General features: G+C 45.5%; 1 protein-coding gene across 3 annotated transcripts in view; it reads left to right on the top strand.

Moving 5' to 3' along the window:
* Positions 1–25,311, top strand: part of ABCC1 (ATP binding cassette subfamily C member 1) — a 135,568-nt gene that overhangs the window by 61,137 nt on the left and 49,120 nt on the right. For 2 of the 3 annotated variants that reach the window (XM_028511155.2, XM_036020888.1), the window contains exons 8-12: positions 7,271–7,501; positions 8,194–8,371; positions 9,671–9,832; positions 17,425–17,517; positions 19,231–19,434. In XM_028511155.2, coding sequence (XP_028366956.1) covers positions 7,271–7,501; positions 8,194–8,371; positions 9,671–9,832; positions 17,425–17,517; positions 19,231–19,434 — 868 coding nt within the window. The remainder of the gene's footprint in view (positions 1–7,270; positions 7,502–8,193; positions 8,372–9,670; positions 9,833–17,424; positions 17,518–19,230; positions 19,435–25,311) is intronic. The other variant, XM_036020890.1, reaches the window with a different exon arrangement.

The following is a 25,311-nucleotide window of genomic DNA, read 5'->3' as shown; positions in this document are numbered from 1 at the left end:
CAGTTAAGGAGTAGTTACATTTATACAGTCCTAAAACTACATTCGGCCTTTCAAAGGAAACTGCAAGGCTGATGTGGCCCCTGGTGAAAATGAGGTTGACACCCCTGCTCTAAGCAATGCAAAGGAATTATCTCTTGGTACGTTTGACAACATGGAAAAATCTTGAAATAATTATCCAGAGTGAACAAAGCCAGACAAGAGTACATACTAGGCGATTCCATTGTATGCAGCTCTAGAAAATGGAAACCATTCTGTAGGAATGGGAGTTAGGTCAGTGGTTGCCCGGAGTGGGGGAGAGGTAGAGAGGTGGGTGGGGAAACGACAAAAGGATAGGACCGCCTCTGGGGGTGAGGGTTGTGTTCATTTTCTTTATTTCCTTGGCGAACTCACAGGTGTATACGTGTGTCAAAATTCATCACATTGTACACTTTAAAAATGTGCGGTTTCATATATCAGTTATACCCCAATAAAGCTGTATATTTAAAAAGCAGTAGTGTTTAAAGAAAAGGTGACCATTTACTTCATTGCCTATGTTTCATAAAGGAAGACGAACAGCAAATAACAGAAACAAAACAAAAGTCTTCAAAATACGCATGTTAAGCAGTGGTTCTCAACCTTTCAGAATCACTGTCCCCTTGGAGACAAAGATTTTGTAATGCCTCCTTTACTGGAGTTTGTTGAACAAACTCAAAAGGGCTAGAGGCTTTGGCTAGAGATAAATGATGAAGGTTTATTGAAGGGGTTTAGGGCATCCTAAGCAGGAACACAGCTAGGTAGTACCCAGAGTATGGTCCCAGGATCCTGGTGTTTGAGCCTGTTGGCCTGCATGCACTGGTCCAAAGAAATGCACAAATAGGATTTTGCAGTGTAGAAGGAAAAATAGTTCAACATTGAATTGGCCAGGCTGGAGACAGGAGACTAATGCTTGAGACCTGACTCCCAGTGGTGTGTAGGCACAGATTTTATATAAGGCAAAATCAGATTAAATATTAGGCATCAAGGGTTAGGGGGTGTGAAGTCATTCTGGGAACCAATTGGTCGGAGGTAAGATAAGGATACTAAGTCATTTCTTTAGGTCTTGAGGACAGTTCTGAGTCTGCCCCAGAGTCTGTCTGGTCTCATGGGAAAGTAGCCAGGGGAGCTTACATAGGCCAAGCAAGATGTTATCTTTAGCCTGCCAGGGGTCCAGACCTGTGACCTTTCGTCAGGGCTGGGCCACTGTCTTCTGCTACCTCAGGGGTTGCTGATTATCTGAGGGAAAGGCCAGGACACTGAGGAGTATAGAGAAAAAGAGATGATTTCTAGTGCTTGTGTTTAAAACTAAATTTAAACAAAGTCAGGAGGACCCTTGGTAAGAGTTCTCACTGGTAAGTGGTACATTCTCAGCCTCTGGCCTGGTCTGAGATGGAACTCCTCTCGATGACTGCTGGTCTGGCTGCTGACGTCAGGAGGTCTAGATACATGAAGACTCTTTCCTGTGTCCTTCAAGGGGTCGTCAGGGTTTCCTGCAGGTCTGATGTGCGGCATATCGGGGTATTGACATAGGACCAGAAAGTTCAACCAACTAAGTTCATAGGACAGTTCAAACAAGAATAGAATTATTTCTTCAAGCCTCAACCACCTTGATTTTAGCAATTTAGCTGCTTGATGATAGTGAGTGCATTTTATTTCTGCATTCTATCCCTCAACTTTAAGGAAATAGATAAACAGAAATAACCCACCACATATCCAATTTATAAAATCAACAGAATATTCTCTCTAGACCTTAAAGGAGAACTAAAAAGTGAGAGATTTATACTAAATGACATGTATTTCAGAACATAAATGCTCAGGTGTGCTCTAGAATATAAATGAGGAGTCGCTGGAGATTGTCTGTGACAGCTCAGCTCTGAACTGCCTGGGTCTGTGTGCTTCTGGAGACCAGGCCCACCACTGTCGCCCTCACAGACCCGGTTTTCGCCAAGTGAACACCAACGCTTGGTAAAGTTCCTAACAAAATACAGTCTTTTCTTAATTTGCACAGTCATTGTGTTGCTGCACAGGGGCCTGGCCCTGAGCGGGTCTGTGTAGGGCCAGCTGTAGTGCGTGGGTTCTTGACTTCTTGTAGGAAAGATTTCACAACACGAGTCCTGGTGACTCGGACAGTACTGTTTATTAAAGCTGGGGATGGAGAAACAAGGGCTTAACATAGAAGAGGCAATGGGAGAGCCTAGGCTGGGCTGCCTGAGCCCCCCAGGAAGTCAGAGAAAAGGGCTTTGGGGACAGGTTTAAAGGATTAGCCTGGGATGAGCTGCCCTACTTTGGGAGACGCATGCCTGTAGGGAAGGAGGTGGGGGTGAGGGAGGGAATGGTGTGTGCTGGGTCCTTTGTCTTGTGGTGTTTATCTCTTGTAGGTAGAAATCTTAGGGAAGCTCCCAGGGGCCAGTGTCAGCAGGATATTCATGAGTTCTCCAGGTGGGCCCTTTCAGGGTCAGGGTCTCCACTGATCGGTCAGTGATAGGAAAGGGGGTCTTTAGTCATTGCAGTTGTTCTGGCTTCCCCACCTGGTTTTGCTGCTTTTCTGGCCCTGGAGCCTAAACACAACTGAGTCCTAGTTGTTAACTCCAGGTAGGTGACCTTCTGTACCTGGCTGTAAATTGCTCGGCCATTGTGCTCAGCTGTCTCAGTTTCCCTGTTCCACTTGCCAAGGAAATTTCTCAGCTTCTCACTATCCTGTCTCAATTGCATTCCTGAAAAAAAAAATTTGAGGCATATTTAAACTTGCAAAACAGAAAATACACACTGTGCGTGGATTTCTGTCAGAAGCTGGCATTGGATTCTAGACTTAGGTCATTGAGGCAGGCCTTTTGCCTCCATGGGTGCCTGCTGGGTCCTCCTCCGCTGGGCCTGTTCTGTGCCTCACAGAAGGTCCTGCCTGTGCCCTGGTCACTACGACAAACAGAATGTAAGCTGACAAAACAAGCCCTCTTGAGAAACCTGCGTTTTTGAGGAAGGAAAAAGCACTCAAAAAACAAAACAAAAAACATTAAAAGGAAGAACATCTTGAGTTACTTACCTTTGTAAGTGACTTAAAATCCTTCCAGGCCTGTGTTTTCCAAGGAGGGGCTTTGGGGGGTGGGGTTGGGGAGGGAGGATCACTCTCATCTGTGATTTCCAAAACCATTGTCCTGTATATTGTGAGCTCTAAGAAGAGTGGAAATGTGCTTTAAGTTTGTAAAATCCTTCCTCCATGATTGTAGACCAGATCCAACCTTCTCCATCATATTGGGTATTACGGGTCAAAGACCATGCTCAAGGTATGTCTGGAAATGTGGCATTTTAATGAAGTTGAGATTTTTTAAGTTTGAGATTTTACCCTAGCTAGAAGATGAAAGATCTTATGTAACAAATGACAGGCAAAGCCATCAGTAGCTCCTCACTGCTGTTGGGTTGGTCTCAGGCCCTTCCAACCTGCTCTCTTCACTTCTCAAAATCCTTTGCTCCAGGCCTTGCTCATCCTGTTCCCCATGCCTGGACTGCCCCCCCCCCCGCAGCTGGACCCATTCCCCTATCCTGAAGCTCTTGGCTCACACAAGCCTGTGAAGATCCATTTCTCTCACGAGGCTCCTCAATGGTGGGGCTCTCCCCAGCGTTTGGCCCAAAGCACGTGTCCAGTTCCTTCATGGATGAATGACCGATGGGCACCTCTGCCCACATCAGAATCCAGTCAAGTCAGCAAGTCCCTTTCCCCCCTAGTTTCCAGCTTCCTCACCTGGTTCTGTTGCCCTGTTCTGGGCAGTTTTCCCGACTCAGACCCTCCCCCTTGAACTTTCCATTCCCCTCCCCGCCTGACCATTCAGATGCCCTGCCTGCTTCTTCTCCCTTCCTGGAACACCTTCCCCACAGGCCTCCTGCCACTGTTTGTTTTTTCCCCTCACTAGGCCTTAGCTGATCCTTTCCACTGTTCTTGACCTCTTCCACCCAGGCCTGAGCCATCCTCCTTCTGATCTGCTTGAAACCTCCCTGGCCCTTCAGTGGCCCGTCTCTGCCCACGGTAAACAGCCCTGGGTTCACCAGGCCTTGTGGGCCCAGGGCCCAGGCCCAGCTTGGGAAGTGGTGCAGAGAGCAGACACCAGGAGGGCTGAGCCACTCCCTTCCTCTCTGCTTGCTGCCTTCTCCTCTTTGCCAAGAAGGCATGTGTGCTGGAAGAAACACCAAAACCCTAGCCAGAAACCTAGCTTCAGGGAAAGTCAGTAAAGTGGGCAGGAAGAGGCCTTATGTAGTCATGTGGACAAGTTGGAAAACATAATCCTCTGTGCTCTGTGGAATGATGCCCCCCTTCCCCAAAGATGTCCACATCCTGATACCCAGAACCTTTGCATATGTTACCTTATACAGCAGAGGGACCTGGCAGTGTGATTAAGTGAAGGATTTTGAAATGGGGAGACTGTTGTGCATTGCATGGGCCAAATAATCACAATGTCCTTATAAGATGGGCAGAGAGGAGGTCAGAGAGAGAGAGGGAGGTAGAGAAGATGCCGAGCTGCTGGTTTCGAAGGTCAAGGAAGGGGCTTTGGCCCTAGGAATGGAGGTGACTTCTAGGAGCTAGAGAGGCAGGGAAACCAATTCTCCCTGAGAGCTTCCAGAAGGAATACAACCCTGCAGGCTCACTTTAGATTTCTGACCTTCAGAAGTACAAGATGATACATTTGTGTTATTTTAAGTCGCTTAGTTAGTAGTCATTTGTTACAGTGGCTACAGGACGTTGTACAGCTTCACACAGAGTTCAGATTATACCGGGCATGTGGTGGGAGGCCACCAGTGGAGTTGGAGGAGCGTGATGAGTTTTTAGGATGATCCCTCTGGCTGCTGTACAGGGAAATAGTTGTAAGGGGAGGAAGTGGGGAGTGGTGAGGAGGTCCTGGCAGTGGTTACTTGCATGGGTTAGAGGCTGTGGAGCTGCAAAGGGTGAACAGATGACCACACACATCTTGCAAGTGGAATGGACAGGACACATGCCTGATTGGACCTGAGGCCCTGAAGGTGGGGGTCGAGGATGGCCCCCATGTTTCTGGGCCTTTCCTGGGGCAGGGGGCACAGAGGAGGAAAAGGACTTGACAGAGCCTAGACTAGTGTCCACGGTTTGGAGTGGGGGCGGAGCCAGGGCAGGTTGGAAGGCTCTGGTTTCCAGGGGAGAGTTTCACGTGGTCCGGATGGGCAGATGTGGCATCGATGTGACGAGGAAGAGTCCCCTGAAATAGAATGCTTATTCAGTGAACTTGTGCTGTGTAAGAATTCTGTAAGTTGTAAACGTTGGAGCTGGATGAAGCTTAGAGTCCACGTTTTGCCATTTGAGAATGTTGCTTTAATTGCATTTTGGTAGATGGGAACTGGGGATGTGTCTGTTACTGCACAGCAAGTGAACCCCGAAACCTAGCAGCATAAAATAACAGTGCACATTTACTCTCTGGGTTAGGGATCCGGGAGTGGCCTAGCTGGGCGATCTCGCTCTGGGCTTCTCATGAGATAGCAGTCAGTATGGTGGTCAGGGCTGCAGGCCTCTGACAGCTCAACAAGGGCTGCGGGATCTGCTCCTAGGTTACACATGGTTGGCAAGTTAGTGCTGGCCACTGGCCAGGTCTCACTGTAGGGATTTTCCAGAGGGCCCTCTGAGTGTCCAGAGCGAATGCTGTAAGAGATGACAAGGCGAAAGCCACAGTGTGTTCTAAACCTAATCTTGGAAGAGATGGTCTATCATTTCTGCAATATCCTATTTTGAAAGAGGGGACTCCACAGGGGCATGCAGGGTTTTGATTTCTCTACTCCTTGCAAACACTTGTTATTATCTGATTTTCTGATGATAGCCAACCTAGGTGTGGAGTAATATCTCACAGTGGTTTTGGTTTCCATTGCTCTGATGACTAATGATGTTAAGTAAGTAACATTTCATATGCTCACAGGCAATTTGCATATACTCTTTGCCCCTTTTCAAATTGGGTTGTCTTTTTCTTAATGAATTGGAAGAATTTGTTATGGGCTTTGGTTATAAGTCCTTTATCAGATTTTTTAATAAAGATTTTACTTATTTTATGTTTAGACAGAGGGGAAGGGAGGGAGAAAGAGAGGAAGAGAAACATCAGTGTGTGGTTCCCTCTTGCATGCCCCCAGTGGGGCACCTGGTCCGAAACCCAGACATGTGCCCTGACTGGGAATCGAACTGGGGACCTTTTAGTTTGCAGGCTGGCACTCAGTCCACTGAGCCACACCAGCCAGGGCCAGACTTTTGATTTGCAAATATTTTCTTCCATTCTGTGTGTTGTCTTTCAATTTCTTTTCCCCCGCTACTTCTCAAAGACTGTGTGAGGATTCAGTTTCTTGATAGTGCCTTTTGAAGCATCATTGTTTTTGATTTTGATGAAGTCCAATTTATCTATTTTTTTCTTTTGTTGCCCATGCTTTTGGTGTTGTATCTAAGAGTCCATTGCCAAATTCCAAGGTCATAAAGATTTACCCCTGTGCTACCTTCCAAGAATTCTGTAGTGTTAGCTCTACATCTAGGTCTCTGATACATTTCAAGGTAACTTTGGTATATGATGTGAAGTAAGCATTCAGCTTCATCTTTGTATTACGTAGTTTTCTAGCAATATTTATTGAAAAGACTATTCTTTTCCCTTTGAATGGTGTTGACACCCTTGTCAAAAATCATTTGGGTTTATTTCTGGATTCTTAATTCTATTCCATTGATCCATGTATGCCCATCTCCTTATGCCTGCCTTAATTATGGTTGTTTAATAGTAGGTTTTGAAATCGGGAAGTGTGAATCCTCTGACTTTGTTTTTCTTCCAGATAGTTTTGGCTATTCTAGGTCCCTTGAGTTTCCATATAAATTTTAGATTAGCTTGTCAATTTCTATGAAGAAGCTGACTGGGATTCTGATAGTGACTGCATTGAATCTGCTTGGAATGGGCACCTTTCTGTGCCCTTCACGTATTTTAACTCATTTAATTTCTACAACAGCCCTGTGAGGTTGGTCCTACTCTTATCCCCATTTTACAGACAAGGAAACTAAGGCCTAGAGAGGTTACAGAATTTTCCTGAAGTCATACCACTGGCCAATGGCCGAGCCAGGATCCTGAGTCCATGCTCATAACCACCACGTTAAGCTGCCTCTGTGATGACTGTTTTACCTTGGCCAGGCCTCCGTGCAATGCAGGTTCTCCGGCCCTCTCCTGCAGTTGGGGGCCTCAGTCTCAGGCAGACCCCACAGGGCTCCACCTTCTTTATGTTCCAGGCAGCCGGTGAAGATCGTGTACTCCTCCAACGACCCCGCCAAGCCCAAAGGGAGCTCCAAGGTGGATGTGAATGAGGAGGCTGAGGCTCTGATTGTCAAGTCCCCCCAGAAGGAGCGGGAGCCGTCCCTGTTCAAGGTGCTCTACAAGACCTTTGGGCCCTACTTTCTCATGAGCTTCCTATTCAAGGCCCTGCACGACCTTATGATGTTTGCCGGCCCGGAGCTCTTGAAGTAAGACCTCTTCCCTCCCAGCTGGGCAACTCTTCACATCCTTGACCTTTCTCTTGCGATGCTCCTAACTCTCCCTTGGGGTCATGCGGCATGCCCCAGGGGGCTTACAGCCCAGTCTCTTCCTCTGCCTGCTGTGCTTAGTGCTTTGCTTTATTAGCATCTTAATTAAGGCCACATTTACTGCAAGTAACAGAAACCTACTATGCTCCCTTGAAGCCAAAAGGGGGAAGATAGAGGATTGTCTTAGGAAGTGAAGAGCATGCCAGATCACGTGAAAACTGCAGCCTCAACCAGAAAGTCAGAAAGGAGGTCTCCACTTCTCTGTCTACCTCCCTTCCTCCTCCATTTCTCTCTCACTGTCTTTTTGTTTCCTCTCTCTGTGTGACTCTTTGGGCCACACATTTGTTCTCTAACCCTTCCTGCTCTGTTCCCTTATGGTCTCTATTTGGTCACCTTTGGGTGACTCACAGGTGGTGAGATGGAACGGGTGGTGAGAAGCCTAAGGCCCCCTGTCATGTGAGACTGGTTTGGGCAGCCTGCACACTCAGGTCACCATCTATAAACTTGAAGTACTAGTGTTCCCCTCATGCGGCTTGGGAGACAGTAAAAAATGCTGAAACCGAAAGGCTTTTCCCTCCACGTGCGTGGCATGGTGTGACGTCATTCTGGGCTCTGTCCTTGCTCCTTTTTAGATTGCTCATCAGCTTTGTGAATGACAAGAAGGCCCCAGACTGGCAGGGCTACTTCTACACGGTGCTCCTGTTTGTGTGCGCCTGCCTGCAGACCCTTGTGCTGCACCAGTACTTCCACATCTGCTTCGTCAGCGGCATGAGGATCAAGACGGCCGTCATCGGTGCCGTCTATCGGAAGGTGGGTGAGGCCAGGGCATGGGCAAGTGAGCTGACTTTACCATCTGCTGTGGCCTCAGAATCCACAGGGACTTGACCCGGTCACCCTGGGACCACCGTGGGGATTGCAAGCCCAGCTTCTGGAGCAGTAGCACCAGGGTGGCTAAGTGACTGCCAGTGGCAAGGATTGACAGTTACGCATTAGGCCTTAGCAAGGCTGATTTCAGGGGTGAGTCTGTAGGATGTCCCTAAGTCCCTTTGCCACGGGAGGTTGAATTTCTTAGGTGGTGTTGGATTTGGGGAAATCCAAGTTCAAATCCTTGCTCTGCTGTTCATAGTCTGTGTCTGAGCTTGTTCTAACTCTCTCTTTGAACTGAGAGGATGGCTGTTCCCTGGACGACGGAGTACTTAGCAGGCATTTGTGCACCGTCCTAAAGGAACTGGATTACCTTCTTAGTCCCTGCGTTCTTTAGCGTCTAGGGCAGGGACACCGCTTGGGCCCCATGGGTTGGGATAGTCGGAAAAAATGGACTAGATCATTGATTCTCAGCCCCACCTGCAAGTTAGACTTACCTGGGGAGGTTTAAAAACTTCTGATGCCCAGGCCTCATCTCGACCAACTAAATTAGGATCTCTGAGGGTGGGAGCCAGGCATCAGTATTTCTAGAAGTCCCCAGGTAATATTGTGAAACCATGCTTGAGAACCAGGGTGATTTTATGCGTCCAGGTGATGTTTGGCCATGTCTGGGGATATTTTTAGTTGTTATAACTGGGGTTGGGGGCATCTAGTGGGGAAAGGCCGGGGATGCTGTTAAATGTCCTATAATGCACAGGACTACCCCACCAAGAAAGACTCAGGCTCCAATGCCAGGAATGCCAACATTGAGAAGCCCTGGCCTGCCCTGCCCCTTGGTTCTTCAGTGTGTCTGGGGACCAGCAGCATCGGCATCACCTGGGAACCCATTAGAAATACAGAGTCTCAGGACCTCCCCCAGACCTGCTGAATCAGAGCCTGTGTGCTAACAAACTTCCCAGGTGAGGTGAGTGCACATGTACCAGTGCGCAAAGCCCGAGTTTAGGCGACCTTTATGGTCCCTTCCATATTGAAGAGCTCAAGATGGGGAGGCAGTGAGTGCCGTCAATAAGAGTGAGGGTTTTGTGATGAGATGGATGAGCTGGAAAGGCGGGTAAGTCGGCAGGGGAGGAGGAAAGAATGGCCTTTTTACGCGTGAGTAGTCTCCTTCCTTCACACACGCCTGGAGGCATTCCTGGGCTCCTCACCTGCCACACTCACCCTCTTTCCCTCTCCTTTGCCTCACAGGCCCTGGTGATCACCAATTCTGCCAGAAAATCCTCCACGGTTGGGGAGATCGTCAACCTCATGTCTGTGGACGCCCAGAGGTTCATGGACCTGACCACGTACATTAACATGATCTGGTCAGCCCCTCTGCAAGTCATCCTTGCGCTCTACCTTCTGTGGCTGGTGTGTGTTTGATGTGGTTCCCAGTCATGTGGGGAGGGACCTCCGTGGGTAGGTGGTGGGGGCAAGGGAGCTGGTGTCCACGATAAGAAGTCATGTAACTCAACTGGTATTTATGCTGTCATTTGCTTTTTATTTTCTGACCCATCAGCCAATTTCTGGATATTTTATTCCTTTCCTCAGTTGTTAGGTTTATGTTCCCTTCAGTGGAATGGTATTTGCATTTATCTTTTCTTGAAAGTATATGTAATGAACAACCCTACAACATACACTCCATATTTCTGCCACTGTATTCTCCCACATACCAACCTACCCATTTATTCACTGGTCCTAAATTATTTGGTCAAGATGATATCTCTTGGTTGCAAAGGGTAGAAATATATCAGATGAATTAGCAAAGGTATGCTGAGAACAAACAGCTTCTGAACAGCAAACAACATGAAGAGACTAAATAGAGATGGCTGGGAAGCTACAGAAGCCCTGCAGGGACTCTCCCTGGGGGAGCGAAGCTGAGGGAGCAGGTGGTGCCCTTGCCTAAGGTCCTTTCCATTTCCATAGGGCTGATGGGGGCTCTGATCTGGGCTTTGGCCTGTCTGCAAGGTCACCACAGCAGTTAACAATGCCCACAGCCATTTGTGTCTGAACAAAGGGGGCAAGCAGGAGCAGCAGGTGTTACCACATGCACCTGGCCTTCCTGCTGGGACCACTCTGGTCAGACCAGCCAGTGCCCCAGGAGCCATCAGTGCCTGCCTGGATCTGGCTGGATTCCCCAAACTGCCCAGCACACGAGCCCTCACAGAGGTCACTTCTACACAAGACCATCTTCTGTGTAACAAACGAGAGAGACTTAGAGAGCAAACTGGAGAGCTGCAGGAGCTCTCTGGGGTACGCGGGAATTCTCCAGGGTCTGAGGGGCCAAAGAAAGCCATTAAAATTTATCCTCACCTAAGGATATACTTATTGGTTTTAGAGAGAGGAAGGAGGGGGGAGAGAAAGAGAGAGAAGCATCGATTGGTTGCCTCTGCATGTGCCCCAGTTGGGGATCAAACCTGTAACCTAGGTATGTTCCCTGACTGGAAATTGAACCTGCAACCTTTTTTGGTGTGTGGGATGATGCTCCAACCAACTGACCTACCTGGCCAGGGTCAGAGAGCCATTTGTATATCCCCCTCCATTTCCTTAGGGTGGGTGGGGGCTCTATCCTGGTCTCTGGCCTGCCCGCCAGGTTGCTGCAGTGTGCTTCTGGACACACCACCCAAACTCATTTTGGCCCCAAACAAAGGGAGCAAGCAGGACCAATAGAGTATTACTACACACATGTGTCCTCTCCACCCATAGCCTCTCTAGCTAGTTAGGCCAGTGCCCTGTATGCCTTAGGCACCTACTGGCTGCCAGAACCACCTGACACACAGCCTACAGAGACTGCTTCTACATTAGGCCACTTCCCCGAGACTGGGAGAGATAGCTATTTTATCTAATTTGTATAAACAAACATAGAAAATCAAACAAAATGAAAAGACAGAAGAATTTCTTTCAAATGGAAGAATTAAGAAAAAAAACAGAATAAACCCCTAAGGAAATGGAGATAAGTAATTTGCCTAATAAAGAATTCAAAGAAACAGTCATAAGGATGCTCACAAACTGGAGAGGGGAATAGAGGAACTTAGGGAGAACAACAAAAAGAAAGGAAAGAAGAAAGCAGGCCCAAAGAGTACAATAACTGAAATGAAGAAATACATTAGAAGGAATGAACAGCAAATTTGCTACACAGAAGAATGTATCAAAGACCCAAAACCCTAGTGGAAATCAACCAGTTAGAAAAGCAAAAAGATAAAGAATTTAAAAAAATGAGCATGGTCTAAGGGACCTCTGGGATAACATCAAGCGTACTATCATCTGCATCATAGGGGCTCCCAGAAGGAGAAGAAAGAAAGGGATAGAAAGCCTATTTGGAGAAATAATGGCTAAAAACTTTCCTAACCTGAGAAAGGGCACAGACATCCAGGACCAGAAAGCACCAAGAGTTCCAAATAAGGTGAACCCAAAGAGGCCCACACCAGGATGTACTGTAATTAAAATGGCAACAATTAAAGATAAAGAGACAGTCTTGAAGGCAGCAAGAGGAAAACGAGTTCCATATGAAGGAAACCTTATGAGACTATCAGCAAATTTATAGGTCAGAAGGGAGTGGTGGGACATCACGAAAGTGCTGAAAGAAAGGAACCTACAACCTAAAATAATTGCCCCGGCAAGGTTATCAATCATTCACTGTTGAAGAAAAAGCAGTGTCCCAGACAAGCAAGAACTAAAGGAGTTCACCACCATTAAATCAGCTTTACAAGAACTGTTAAAGGGTCTTCTTTAAGCAGAAAAGGAATGGCCATAACCCAAAATAAGAATATATGGGAAAGGAAAAAAAAATCTCACAGGTAATGCCAAATATTTAATAAATACAGCAAATCAGATATTTAAAAGGTTACTATGAAGGTCCAAAGAAAAAAGTATGAAACAACTCAAACTAAAATGCCCAGTTGGAGATGCGCAATATAGAAAGATCTAAAACGTGACATCGGTAACATAAAGTGTGGAAGGGGGAGTAAAAACCTGGTCCTTACAAAATATATTCAGACTTACTGTCTTCAAATAGATTGCTACAGATAAAGAATGATAGATAAGGTGGGGCAAAAGTAGGCTTACAGTTCCTATGAAAAAGAATACAATAATTAATAAATAATACAAGAATAAGCTCTCGGTTTCTCATGCTCACAACTGTACACCTACTTTTGCCCCACCTGTACAAAAACCTCACGGTAACCACAAACCAAAAAATCTACAAAAGATGCACAAAGAGCAAAGAGAAAGGAACACTAAAGAGCAACAGCGAACCACAAGGGAAGAGGTGAAGAGAAGAAAGGGAACAGAAGACAGCTATAGAACAACCTAAAAACAACTAACAACATGGCAATAAGTGCATACTTATTGATAATTACTTTAAATGTAAATGCGTTAAATGCTTCAGTGAAAAAGCACAGGGTGGCTGAATGGTTTTAAATCATGACCCATCGATACGCTGGCTGTAAGAGACTCAGTTCAGATTGAAAGACATATACAGCTTGAGAAGGAAGGGATGGAAAAAGATATTCCATGCAAACAAACAGAAAGCAATATATTTTTGGACATGCCTCCTGGGGTAAGGGCAACAAAAGAAAAAATAAAGAAATGGAACTATATCAAACTAAAGAGCTTTTGTACCATAAAAGAAATCAAAACAAAAGACAATCTACTGAATGGGAGAAGATATTTCCAAATGATATTAATCCAATAAAGGGTTAATATCATTTATTAATCCAATAAAGGATTAATATCCAAAATATATGAGGAAACTCATACAACTTAATACCAAAAAAACAAAGGACTTGAACAGACATTACTCCAAAGAGGACATAAAAATGGCGAATAGACCTGTTAGAAGGTGTTTAACATCACTAATCATCAGGGAAATGCAAATTAAAACCACAGTGAGATATTGTCTCACCTGTCAGAATGTCTACTATTAATAAATCAACAAATAACAGGTGTGGGTGAGGATGTGAAGAGGGAACCCTTGTGCACCATTGGTGGGAGTGTAAATCGGTGCAGCCACTGTGGAAAACAGTGTGGAGGGTCCAAAAAATTAAAAATAGAACTACCTTATAACCCAACAATTGTACTTCTGGATATTTATGCAAAGAAAACAAACACTAATTTGGAAAGATACTTGTACTCCTGTGTTCCATGTAGCATTAGTAGTAATAACCAAGATATAAGAACAATCTAAACGAATGGGTACATAATGAAATATTGTTTGGCAATAAAAAAGAATGAATTCTTGCCATTTGTGACATAACGGATAGACTGAGAGGGTATTATGCTGAGGGAAATAAGTCAGAGAAAGACAAATACTGTGTGATTTCACTTAGATGTGGAATCTAAAATAGCAGAACATGACCTATAAAATAGCAGAAACAGACCCATAGTTACAGTGAACAAGCTGATAGTTGCCAAAGGGGGGTTGTGGACAGATGGGAATAAAAGAAAAAAAAAAGAAACGATGAAAAAATTGAGTTGGGAAAAGTGAGAAGGGTAGAAAGAAGGCACTACATTCAAAATATTTGCACTTAGAGTTCACTCCCAATGTCTGCTGAGTAATAAGATAGTTAGAGCTTTCCCTGTTTCAGGCAACAACGCTTTTTCTGCCCTCTGGTTCCTTTGAGATCTCTCTCTCTCTCTCTTTTTTAATCCTCACCTGAGGATATATTAGTTGATTCCAGAGAGAGAGAGAGAAAGAGAAAGAGAGAGAGAGAAGCACTGATGTGAAAGAGAGATCAGCCAGTTGCTTCCCATATGCACTGTGGCTAGGGGCAGAACCTGAAACCCAGTCGTGTGCCCTGACTGGGAATTGAATCAGTGACCTTTTGGTTTACAGAATAACGCTCCAATCAACTGAATCACACTGGCTAGGGCTCCTTGGAGATCTCTTGATACAATTTTGTGTTTGAGGCAGATAGGATTACAACATCCAGTGTTATGGCTGTAGTCATAATTGCAACATCTGAGTACATTTTCCTAAAAATTTCAAAAAAAATCCCACAATTTAAAAATAGCTGAAACAAATAAAGGCAATTTTGGGAGTGCATGCGTGTAACTGAAAAGTCCAGGGACTTCAGACATGGTTGGATCTAGGAGTTCAAGGAATGCTACAGGAACTTAGCTTTGCTCTTTAATCGTTTTTTTAGTCATGTTTTCCTGCCAATTGACCTTATTTCCAATGGGATTTCCCTAAGTGGCTTTTATAGCTTTGGGCTTGTGTTACTTTTACAGATAGCACTGCTCTTTATCTTAGCCAGAGCCCCAGGGAGCATTCTGATTGGCCTGGCAAAGTCCTGTCTGGTTGGGGATGACTGGCGTAGGCCAAAAATAGGTTTCTCTGATTGTCCAGCCTAAGTCAAAGCCCTCTCATTGTGGAAGGGATGGAGGTATGATTGACAGCCCTTCTACCAGATAAGGGGCATTTTCCAAAATCAGAAGATGATGAGCAAAGATGCTCATATCCTGTCACATGCCTTATTCTTTTACCCCCTCTGAGCCTTTGCATGTGCATTTCCTTCCACCAGGAACACCCTTCCATCCTTCCTCCTTAAGGATGAAATGCTATCCACCCCTCAAGACTGTGACCAGTGCCACTGATTTTTTTCCTTCTCACATAGATGGATTTATTCCTCTTTTGAATCCCAGTAGCTTTAGTATAGAAACTCATCTGATTTTACCTTTTAAAATAGTGTATTGCACACTCAGTATAACACCCCCTCCTCTCTTGGGAGTCTGTTAGCTACTCACAGACTCGTAGGGTCTTGTTTTTGGGACCTGTAGGTGCAGTCCCAGTGGGGCCTGCTACATAATAGGTACACCACAAATTATCTGTTGATTTGGCTGTATTTTATGGTTTTTGTGTATTTATAGAACAGGTGGCAAATGATTATAAATTGTTTCTCTTAATGAAACTTAGAAAATAAATGCTAGAATTTAGATATCAAAATTAATGTCTTTTTGGCACCTGCTTGCCCAGAAAGTGCTGCTGTGAGCAAAATATTTTTGGAATACTTCTTTTAGAATTGCTTTGGGGTTGGTTTATGAACTATTAAGAAAATTGCTTTGTTTCAGTGAGGGTTGGTAAATGTATTATTGGTATTTGGGGCCGGTTAGTTGTCTGTTGTGGGGGCTGCTCTTTGTGATGTAGGATGTTTGGCAGCATCCCTGGCCGCTACCCACAAGACACCAACAACACAAAACCCCTCACTCCCCAGTTATGGCAGCCTGAATGTCTCTAGACATTGCCAGATGTCCCATTGGGGGAAATTGGTTGGAGACCACAGGCTTAGTTCAGCAATAGGTTTCTCTATTTTGATCCTCAAAAACATGGTATAGGATAGTGGGTGACAGCGTGGGCTCTGGACTCCGACTGCCTGGGTTTATTAAATCCTGCCTCATTCCATCGCTCACTCTATGACTTAACTCTTAATGTCCCTAAGCCTCAGTGTCCTCTTCTGTAAATCAGTGATGATGACAGTACCTCTTATCAGAGGGATGTTGAGACAGAGAATCAAGTAAATTAATGCAGATAATGTTTATGGAACAGTGCCTGGTACACAGGTGTTCTCAGTTTCTTTTAGTTACTACTATTTGCTGTCAATATTCTGAATGCTTTCGTTTGTTGGTAGAAATCACCTTTGTTCTCAAGGGTAGATTAATCTTCACCTCACCAAAGCCATTCGGATCAACAGGAGTATTTTTTTTGGAACTAGGCCTGGAGCCCTTGCAAATGACTACTGGGAAGGGACTAACACTCCTGTTTTTCTGAATGCGTAAGGGGAAAAAGAACCACACGGCCCTATAATTCCATCTCTGTGTTTCAGCTAAGTAAATCCACACAGGGCTAACTTCTCAGGTGGTCTCCTTGTATTTGTGGAATTTGGAAGATACAGATCTGTATTGTCACCTCCTATCAACCGCTCAGAGACTGTAGTCTCCTGCCAATGGGACGAGAAAAAAATCTACAACCTCTTATCTGTAAATCTCATTCAAACAGCTCTGAAAATCCAGAGTTTTTCTTAACTCATCTGGTGGCAAATCTTGACCTGAATGGATATGAACTATTTATAACCTTGATTGTTTTTCTCCATGTGGCTATACTTATTTTGCTGCTGAAAAATCAATGCATTTGATTATGGAGTGCTGTGCCGGGGCCTGCTGGGGGTGGGTGCAGTCGAAGGGCATATACCCGTGTGCCAGGAGTCCCCAAGCACATGCCAGGTCAATGGTTCAGGAGAATGTAGGACTGTAATTTGTTACAGCAGGCTGAGGGGAGGGCCGAGCTACAGGGTCAAAGTTTTGGGGGAAACTAGTTACAGGCTTGCAAGCATTCTTTCCGTGGAGTCACACAGGATGCCCTTGACTCCCCAGCAGCCAGGTGTGACAGCTCTTGGGGAGTGTTGCCAGCCAGGGAAGCTCGGTAGAGACCTGGAGTCCAGGGTTTTTGTTGGGGGCTGGTCACATAGTTAGCTTCTGCCTAGCACTTGCCAAGCTCCCAGACTTCCAGAAGGAAAAGGGGGTTCAGCACACACCATATTGTTTGTACCAACAGTTTAGGCACAGGGAGCCATTCGGATCAGTTCTGAGAATGTGGGAACCCTCCCCAAACCCGAGCTCCCACATGCAGCCAAGGGCCAGGTTTATAAGCAGACCTTCACACAAGGTAAATCCTCAGGCTGGCTGTGTTAACTGTTTTCTGCTCAAGACCTTATTACCTTTCTAAAATTCTAAAGTTCCAATTTGCAAAACTCATCTGGTCCCAAGGGTTCCAATAAAGGATCATGGACCTGCATGTTCTTAAAGGGGTTGTGGCATCCCCTGAGAGGGTCAGGAATATATCTGAAAAAATTTAACAGCCCATTGTTGGGTTAAAGTAACATAACTACGGCAAACTTGCAGAGTCGGGGTGGGGAGGCTCGGCCTGGGGAAGCCCTGTGTGAAGGCCTTTGTTCTCTTTCCTCCCTTAGAACCTGGGCCCCTCCGTCCTGGCCGGAGTGGCTGTGATGATCCTCATGGTTCCCCTCAATGCTTTCATGGCCATGAAGACCAAGACTTACCAGGTAGGCTCTCTGTCTCCACAGGACTCCAGGCTGGGCCCTGACCTGTGGTCTTTCTATGTGGGTTTTAGCTGAGTTCCTTCTGCTCAGGATGTGGGGTTCTCGGCCTTGCCTGCCTGTTGGGATCCTCTGAGGAGCTTTAACAAATACCGATGTCCAGACCCCACTCCTAGGATTCTGATTCAACTAATATGGGTAGGGCCTGGGCTTCCAGAGTCTTTAAAGCTTCCCCGGTGATTACAAGGGGCAGCCAAGGTTGTGAGCTCCTAAAATCATTAGACTCAGTGAGCCAGTGACTGAAAGCATGTTCGTGAGCCTCCAAGAAATTCCTTATTTCCCAGGAATGTATTCGTGTATGTGTGTTTAAGAGGTAGGCAAAAATTACCCCTATTTTCCCCCTCTTATCTTATGCTAGGTGCAGTGGTCACCTCTTTAGTTTCAGAGACACTTTGTATTTTTTAAGTTTCTAAATACCCAAGTAGCAGAGTGAATGCCTTCTCATTATTAAAAAATATGTCAAAACAAAGGTTTATAGATTAAAAGGGGACATCCCCTTTCCTATCCTCAACCGCAGTGAACACTGTGAAGCAAATTCTTCTAGGACTTTCTATGCATTAATGTAGAGATCTGGTTAAATAGTTAGGTTTTGTGTGTGTATGTGTGTGGGGGGTTGTTTTTTAAATTTTTAATATATTTTTTGTATTGTCACCACATATATTTTACACAAATGGGCCTATTTGGCAGCCTGATATCATCACCATGCCTTGGGGATCTTGAGCATGCCACAGCCTGACTTCATTCTCTTGAACTGGTGCCTAATGGTCCACAGCAGAGATGGGCCAGAGTTTTTTTCTCTGCTCCCATGTCGACGGCTGTTGGCTATTTATGAAGTGCCTATGGCATTTCAAAGAGGAGGGCCTGACCTCACTGATGATGCCTTAGAAGAGATGGCTTCAGGATGTGGGCCTGTTGGAATGAGGCCTCCTCAGGCGGGGGTGGGGGGGCAAGAGAGGACAGGCAAGGAGGGAGGCTTGTGGCTGTGTCTGCTTTTATCCTCTTGATATGGAGGCTTCCCTGAGCAGCCTGCCTCTGAAACGGCTTCTTAAAGTGTCCTCGTCTGTGGCCCAGGCATGACCGTAGCATTCAATAATCGGGTTCTCATGAGCATTGAATGACTAAATGCACGTTAAGTGCACAGAAAAGTGCCTGGCATGTGGGAAGAGCCAGATGCTATTAGAAATGTTTAACAATGTATGGTGCAGGTACCCAGGGGTCGGAACCAGTTCCGGCTGTTGTAGGAACACTTCGGTATTGTAACAACCATGCCTGGCTGCAAATTTATAAAGAAAATAACAAAGCAGAAGGGAAAAACCCAATATGATTTCTCTCATGTTTGGATCTGTGGAGTAGGAACCAAGTCCCTGCTTCTTCCCTGGATACCTGAAGGATTTTCTTGCCTCTATTCCTTGATCTAATAGGTTTCTTTGTGTCTAATTTAATGTGATTCAAAGCAGGTTTTTTTCTCATTGATGGGAGTTCCTTGGAGTGCTCTCAGGTCAACAGTAGTACTGGTTCATGCAATTGCAGGTTCAGCTCAGTTTTTGCACCCTTAGGAAGGCCTTTTAGCGGGTAGGGGTGTGGAGTGATGGTCTGCCGCCAGGGCCAGGAGTGAGCAGGCCAGCCCCAGATGTGAGTTGATTGCTCTTCTCTTTGAAGGTAGCCCACATGAAGAGCAAAGACAGTCGGATTAAGCTGATGAATGAAATTCTCAATGGGATCAAAGTGCTCAAGCTCTATGCCTGGGAGCTGGCGTTCAAAGACAAGGTGCTGGCCATCAGGCAGGAGGAGCTGAAGGTGCTGAAAAAGTCTGCCTACCTGGCAGCCGTGGGGACCTTCACCTGGGTCTGCACACCTTTCCTGGTGAGTGAAGCCAGATCTATCTTGGCCCATATTATTTTATGTTTTGTTTTCATACCTAAGTATTTTCAAAATGTCACTGTTCCAACAAGGTCTTCTTCTATTATTCCCTTTAAAATTGTTGCACACATCCACATCCTTTATTTTATTCATCACACTTAGGAGTTTCCAACCCAGGGTACTCAAAGCAGCCAGTTCAGGAACTGTTTTTACAGGTTCCCTGTGAAATGAGGCGTTTGCCCCAGAATGTCCACCCGCACTCTCTGCGTCCTTCATTGAGAAAGTCTTGCTAAGCATACAAGTGTCTGCTGAACCAAACTGCGTGCTCAGTGCCATAGATGAGCTATGTTACAGTGTCGGGTCCTTCCCTGTTGCTGACTGGCCACAAACTTGTGTTGGCTGTGACCTGTGCACCACACTTTGAGTGGCAATGCCAAACACACTCCAAAATTTACTTACTGTTTCATTTATTGTGTCCCCACTGGAGTGTCAGCTCCAGGAAGGCAGGGATTTTGTCTTTTCTGTTCACTGCTCTATCCTCAGTGCCTAAAATAGTGCAAGTTGGCACCCAACAAATATTTGTCATTGATTGTAAAAAAAAAATTCAAACCATACAGAAAGTTATAAAATGAAAAATAAGTTCTTTCCTCCCATCTGTCCCTCTCCTCTAAAGTGACGATTTCATGTATCTTTTCAGAAAAAAATATTTATGTATTTGGATATTTAAAGAATAGTTTTAATATATTGAAGTGGAGTCATACTCTAGTGTTCTAGACCTTTTTGGACTTAACTGTATAACCTCGGTTCCTGCTCGGACCCGCCTTGTCCATGTCAGCGAGTGCCTGTGCAGTGTGTAGGTGCGCCACAGCTGGCTTGCCTGTCTCCTAGCCCCGGCTCTTTAGGGTGGTTCTCACTCTCTGCTCTTATGACCCATGCTGCAGCGAATGTTCCAGTATGCATGGTCTGGGGTAGTTTAGTGGGTCTCTTCCAGGCTGGCTGGTTTTGAAAACTTTAAAGACGGCAGTGCAAGCCACTGTTTTACAAAGATGGTCCCAGACCAAGAGGCAGTGTGGAGATGGACCACGCACAGTTGATAGCTAAGAATGGTTAAGGATGATTTCAGATGGTGCCCATATTTGTGTTTTCCCTTCTGTCTTGGTGTTCTAACTATGCCTTAAAATGTTGCGCTAATAATGATTATTACTTAGTTATATCAGCAAATATATATTCTTATGGGAAGTTCTATGAACTAAAAGCTCACATTTTCATAAGTTTCTTTTAGACTAACATTTACTTCACCACAGCTGAATTGCAGGTGGAATGTTTAGGGAAGCTCCTGCCTTTTTTTTTTTTAAGATTTTATTTATTTTTTTAGAGGGGAGGGGAAGGAGAATGTGAAGGAGAGAAACATCGATCAGTTGCCTCTCTCAGGCCCCTAACTGGGGACCTGGTCCACAGCCCAGGCATTTTCCCTGACCGGGAATTGAACCAGTGACCTTTCGGTTGGCAAGCCAGCGCTCAATCCACTGAGCCGCACCAGCTAGGGCGCCTGTGTTTTCAGTGTTTGTCGAAGTGTATTCATTCTGACACTGGATTTTATTAGGCTCAGCTTACTGTCCTCAGAGTTGGAACCCTCCGGCTAGGCAGTGTGGGGAGAAGCAGCAATGCCCACACTTGAGGGGCTATTGGGATCCGCTGGGGAGCTTGCTCAGGCACAGCTCCTTGGGCCCCACCCACAGTTTCAGGTCCAGTAGGTCTGGGTAGGGCCTGAGTGTTAGTAGTTCTAGCATGTTCCCAGGTGCTACTGATGCTGTTGGTTTGGGGTACACACTTTGGGAACCATTGGAGTAAATCCCCACTCTTCAGTGTGGCTCACAACCAGAGTGGTATTACCTGCTTGCACATTAGAAATGCATACCCTCAGGCCTCACCCCAGACCAGGTGAAACAGAATCTGAATTTTAGCAGCCTCCCCTCAGGCAGTTTGAGAAACAATGAGAAAAAGTAGGAGTAAGCAGACTTTTTGTGCAGGACCAGCTAGTAAGTGTTGTAGGTGTTCTGAGCCATATGGTCTCTATCACAACTACTTAGTGTAGCCACAGATAATACATAAATGAATGGTTGTGGTTGTGTTCCCATAAAAATTTATTTATAGACACTGAATTCATATAATTTTTGCATCATAAAGTATTATTATTTTGATTTAAAAAATAATTTAAAAATGTAAAAGCCATTCTAAGCTCAAGGGCCAGACAACAGATGTGGACCACAGGCCATAGGATGCTGAGCCTGGAATGGAATGTTCTTCTGAGAGTCAGGACAGCGGCTGAATTCTGCTGCCCACTCACATCAGGACCCGAAGCCAGTCATCCTGCATCCCTGCCTCCCTGCCTCTGGGTTTTCACATATGAAGGGGTTAGGCTGCAGAGATGTCACATACAGGGCCCTGCCCTGCCCTGCCCCACGTCCCCCGCCCATACCAGACATTCACAGTCAGCTGGGGTGTTCCCTCCCACCAAGTTCTGTTTGAGCAGCACTCCAGGTGACCAGTGTCAACTGCCTGGAGTTGGCGCGAGAAGAGACTTGACATCTCTTTGCTCTTCTGGGACTCTGTGTTCCTAAGACCCCCCCTTCTAGCTCAAACACTCCAGCATTCTGGGTTAGGAGGTTCTGCTGTCTCATTCTGTTCACACTCCAGTCTCCCCGACCGTCCCGAGGTGTACTTGACACCCCTCTTTGAGTTTTAAAAGTAAAAGCAATATAACACTGGATGATAATTATATAGCATGTTCATTTCATTATTTTTATTTTTTAAAAAATATTTATTTATTTTTAGAGGGGAAAGGAGGAAGAGAGAGAGAGAAACATTGATCAGTTGCCACTCTTGCACCCCTAGCCCTGACCGGGAACCAAGCCAGCAACCCTGTGGTCCGCAGGCTGGCACTCAATCCACTGAGCCACACCAGCCAGGGTGGTTTTTCTTTAAGTTGTTAAATAGTCTTTACATGTTTGTAACTAGTAATTGTATTTTGTATATGTGATACATTTTGTTTTAAAAACAGCCATGCATTGCCATGGTAAAAATAGTTAAAGCTGTCCTAAAGGACTTGCAGCAGGGTTTTGCGACCTCCGTGCTGTTGACACTTGGGACCTGATCATTCTTTGTCTGTTTGGTGTGGGGGCTGTCCTCTGCATTGTACAGTGCTTAGCAACACTCCTGACCTCTGTCCTCTCGATGCCAAGTGGTGCCTGTCCCTCCACCTTGGGACAAAATAGTCTCCGGACATGGAAATGTGCACCCTGTCCCCCAGCCTGGCTGCTTCTGTGTATTTACAGAGAAAGCCTACATATATAGCATAACAGTGACTATGCCCAAGTAATGTCATTAAACTTATATATCTCTTTTAGTTACTTTTATACAAGTCATAGCAATCATTCAGAAATCCAAGGTGTTTGAATTACTTTTTTTTAATAGGAAAGGATCGTCAGTCAGAGGGAGCAAGCATCAGGTTTTAGTCTGTGGTTTGTGTGCTCTTAGGACAGGGGGTCCTTTTCCCATAACCCTTTCCCCTGCACATTAGATCCTCTGACCAGACTGAGTTTCCAGCTTGTCGCCTGAACGTGCTGACTCTTCATTTACCATCTCCTGCCCTGGTCTCTATAGGGAGCTGCAGCAAGAGATGCTTAAGCGTGGGACTGGCTTGACCTTGAATCTGCCGCTCAGTTTTGGGGTGGGTGATGGAGTTTGTTGAGCTGTTGGGCATGAAACAGATGAGCCTGGGTGTCAGCTGGGCCCTGGGCCATGGCTGAGACACCGAAACCTCTGACTACATTAGGATAAAATATGTAGCCCTCAGTTTCCTTGGAAGGTGTTTGCACATTCACTGGTGAATTCCTGTGCTTCAAGGATGATGAGGTGTTTACCCACGGGTAGGTGTGATGGAAGACAGAGGCCTGGGGAGGTCAGACAGGAGCGGGGATGCCATATAGTGGGATTGATGGGACTGTTTTTCTGGAGTACAGAGCCTGGCATTTATCATGTCCACTTAATGCACTTTCCTTAAAATAACATCTCTAGGCAGCCAGCAATATTTAACATTTTCTGCCTTGGAAGATTTGTGCACTTCTTACCTTCTACTTACCTTGTATCTCCCTTCATTAGATAATTACCATTACAGATGGTAGTTATCTGTTGTAATTCTCCACTGATCAGATCATACATGGACATCGTGTTTTTTTTCTTGTATCCCTAGAACACAGGGGACTTGGCAAATGGTGCACACTCTGTAAGTGTAGGTAGAGGAATGATTGAATAAGTGAATGAATGAAATATTTGAGGAAACTATTAGTCAGGAACTCTTTGCAAGAGGCAGAAACCTAATTCAGATTGACTAGAGTGAAATAAAAAGAGAGATTTTCAAGTTAAAAAACTGAAAAGTCTAGGAAAGTGCTGTTTTAAGTGTGGTGAGGGTCTCAGGCATGGCTGCATCTAGGTGCTCCAATGATCTGTATCCATCTCTTAGCTCTGCTTTCTTCTTGGTTTTTGGTTTTGTCAGACATGTGCTCACCGTGCAGTTACAGTTGGTCCTGTTACCTCCTATAAGGAGAGAATCCTCCTTTCTCTGTCAGTTCCTACAAAGCTGTGAGATTGAGTCTTGTTGATTCTACTTGGCTACACGCTTATCCTGAATCCCTAAAGCCAGGGAGACAGGAAGCTTGGATTGACCCTGCCTGGTCATGAGTTTGGGGTGGAGTATGGGCCATTCATCTGTGGCTGAAGCTCATAGACTGAGATTGGGGGAGGTTCATTTCCCCAAAGAAAAATTGAGATGTTCTTACCAGCACCAGCGGAATTGATGCTGGGCAGGTAGAAAGAACAGATGTCCACACAAAGAGATGTCAGGTTATTTTAGGGGTTGGGCTGGTGTCGATAGTTCAGTCATTTGCTGTAGTTCTCAGTGGTGGCACTGTTAGCACTTAGAGTGAGACAGTTCTTTGTTGTTTGTGAAGGATTTCTCTCATTCTTTACTCTCACCCATTACAGCATGGTAGCCAACCCTAGCTCCCTACCACCTGCTACCCAGTCACCTTCACACACTTCTAGGGAGAGAACCCCCTGATAGAGAGAACCTGGCTAGTACCTATTTCCTACTAGGCTGTGAGTCTCAGTGAGATAGGCAGGCTACTCCCTGGGTCCAGCTGGCAGGAAGCCAGGGACCCATTAATTACCTCAAAGCTTTCCTTCTTACAGCCAGTTAGCAGCTAGACTGAAGGACATTGCTATCTACACGATTTATTTTGGTGGTCACTCATGCATGCGTGCTAGCAACATAGACTGTCCTTTTGGTGAACTTCCCTTATTTAAATACTAAAAAACACCCCCCTGGGTGGAGATTTAATATGCTAATGAGACATGTGATTCATGAAGAAGCATGTAGTTAACCACGCAAACACCAAAGAGTTCCCACCTCTACATATTTAGATATCACACTTTGATGTCATCTTTCCTGCCTCAGCTTATCTAAAATTGTTCCCTAGCTTTTGTTCAGAGAGCAACATTTCTTTTTCCCTTTAGATGCTATCTCCCTTGGTGCACAAACTATATATAATAAACCTCTCACCTAAGTACTACTTTATTGGGAACTCTCTTGATTTCTATCTCAGGAGTTTCCAAGAACCCAGGGTGGTTCAGTGGTAGGATTCTTGCCTGCCTCCTGGGTTTGGTTCCTGGCCAGTGCACCAGGCAGTATGTCGGTTTCTGGTGATCTCTTGATTTCCATCCTGAGAAATCACAAGAACTCAGGGTGCCGATAACATCAGGATCTCCTTTTGCCTCACCTCAGAGCACACAGTGCCTGACACACAGTAGGTGCTCAGTTAG

Source organism: Phyllostomus discolor, chromosome 3 (assembly GCF_004126475.2).
Source record: "Phyllostomus discolor isolate MPI-MPIP mPhyDis1 chromosome 3, mPhyDis1.pri.v3, whole genome shotgun sequence".
NCBI lineage: Eukaryota > Metazoa > Chordata > Mammalia > Chiroptera > Phyllostomidae > Phyllostomus > Phyllostomus discolor.
Note: the sequence above shows the minus strand (reverse complement) of the source record. Positions and strands in the feature narration are given on the sequence as shown.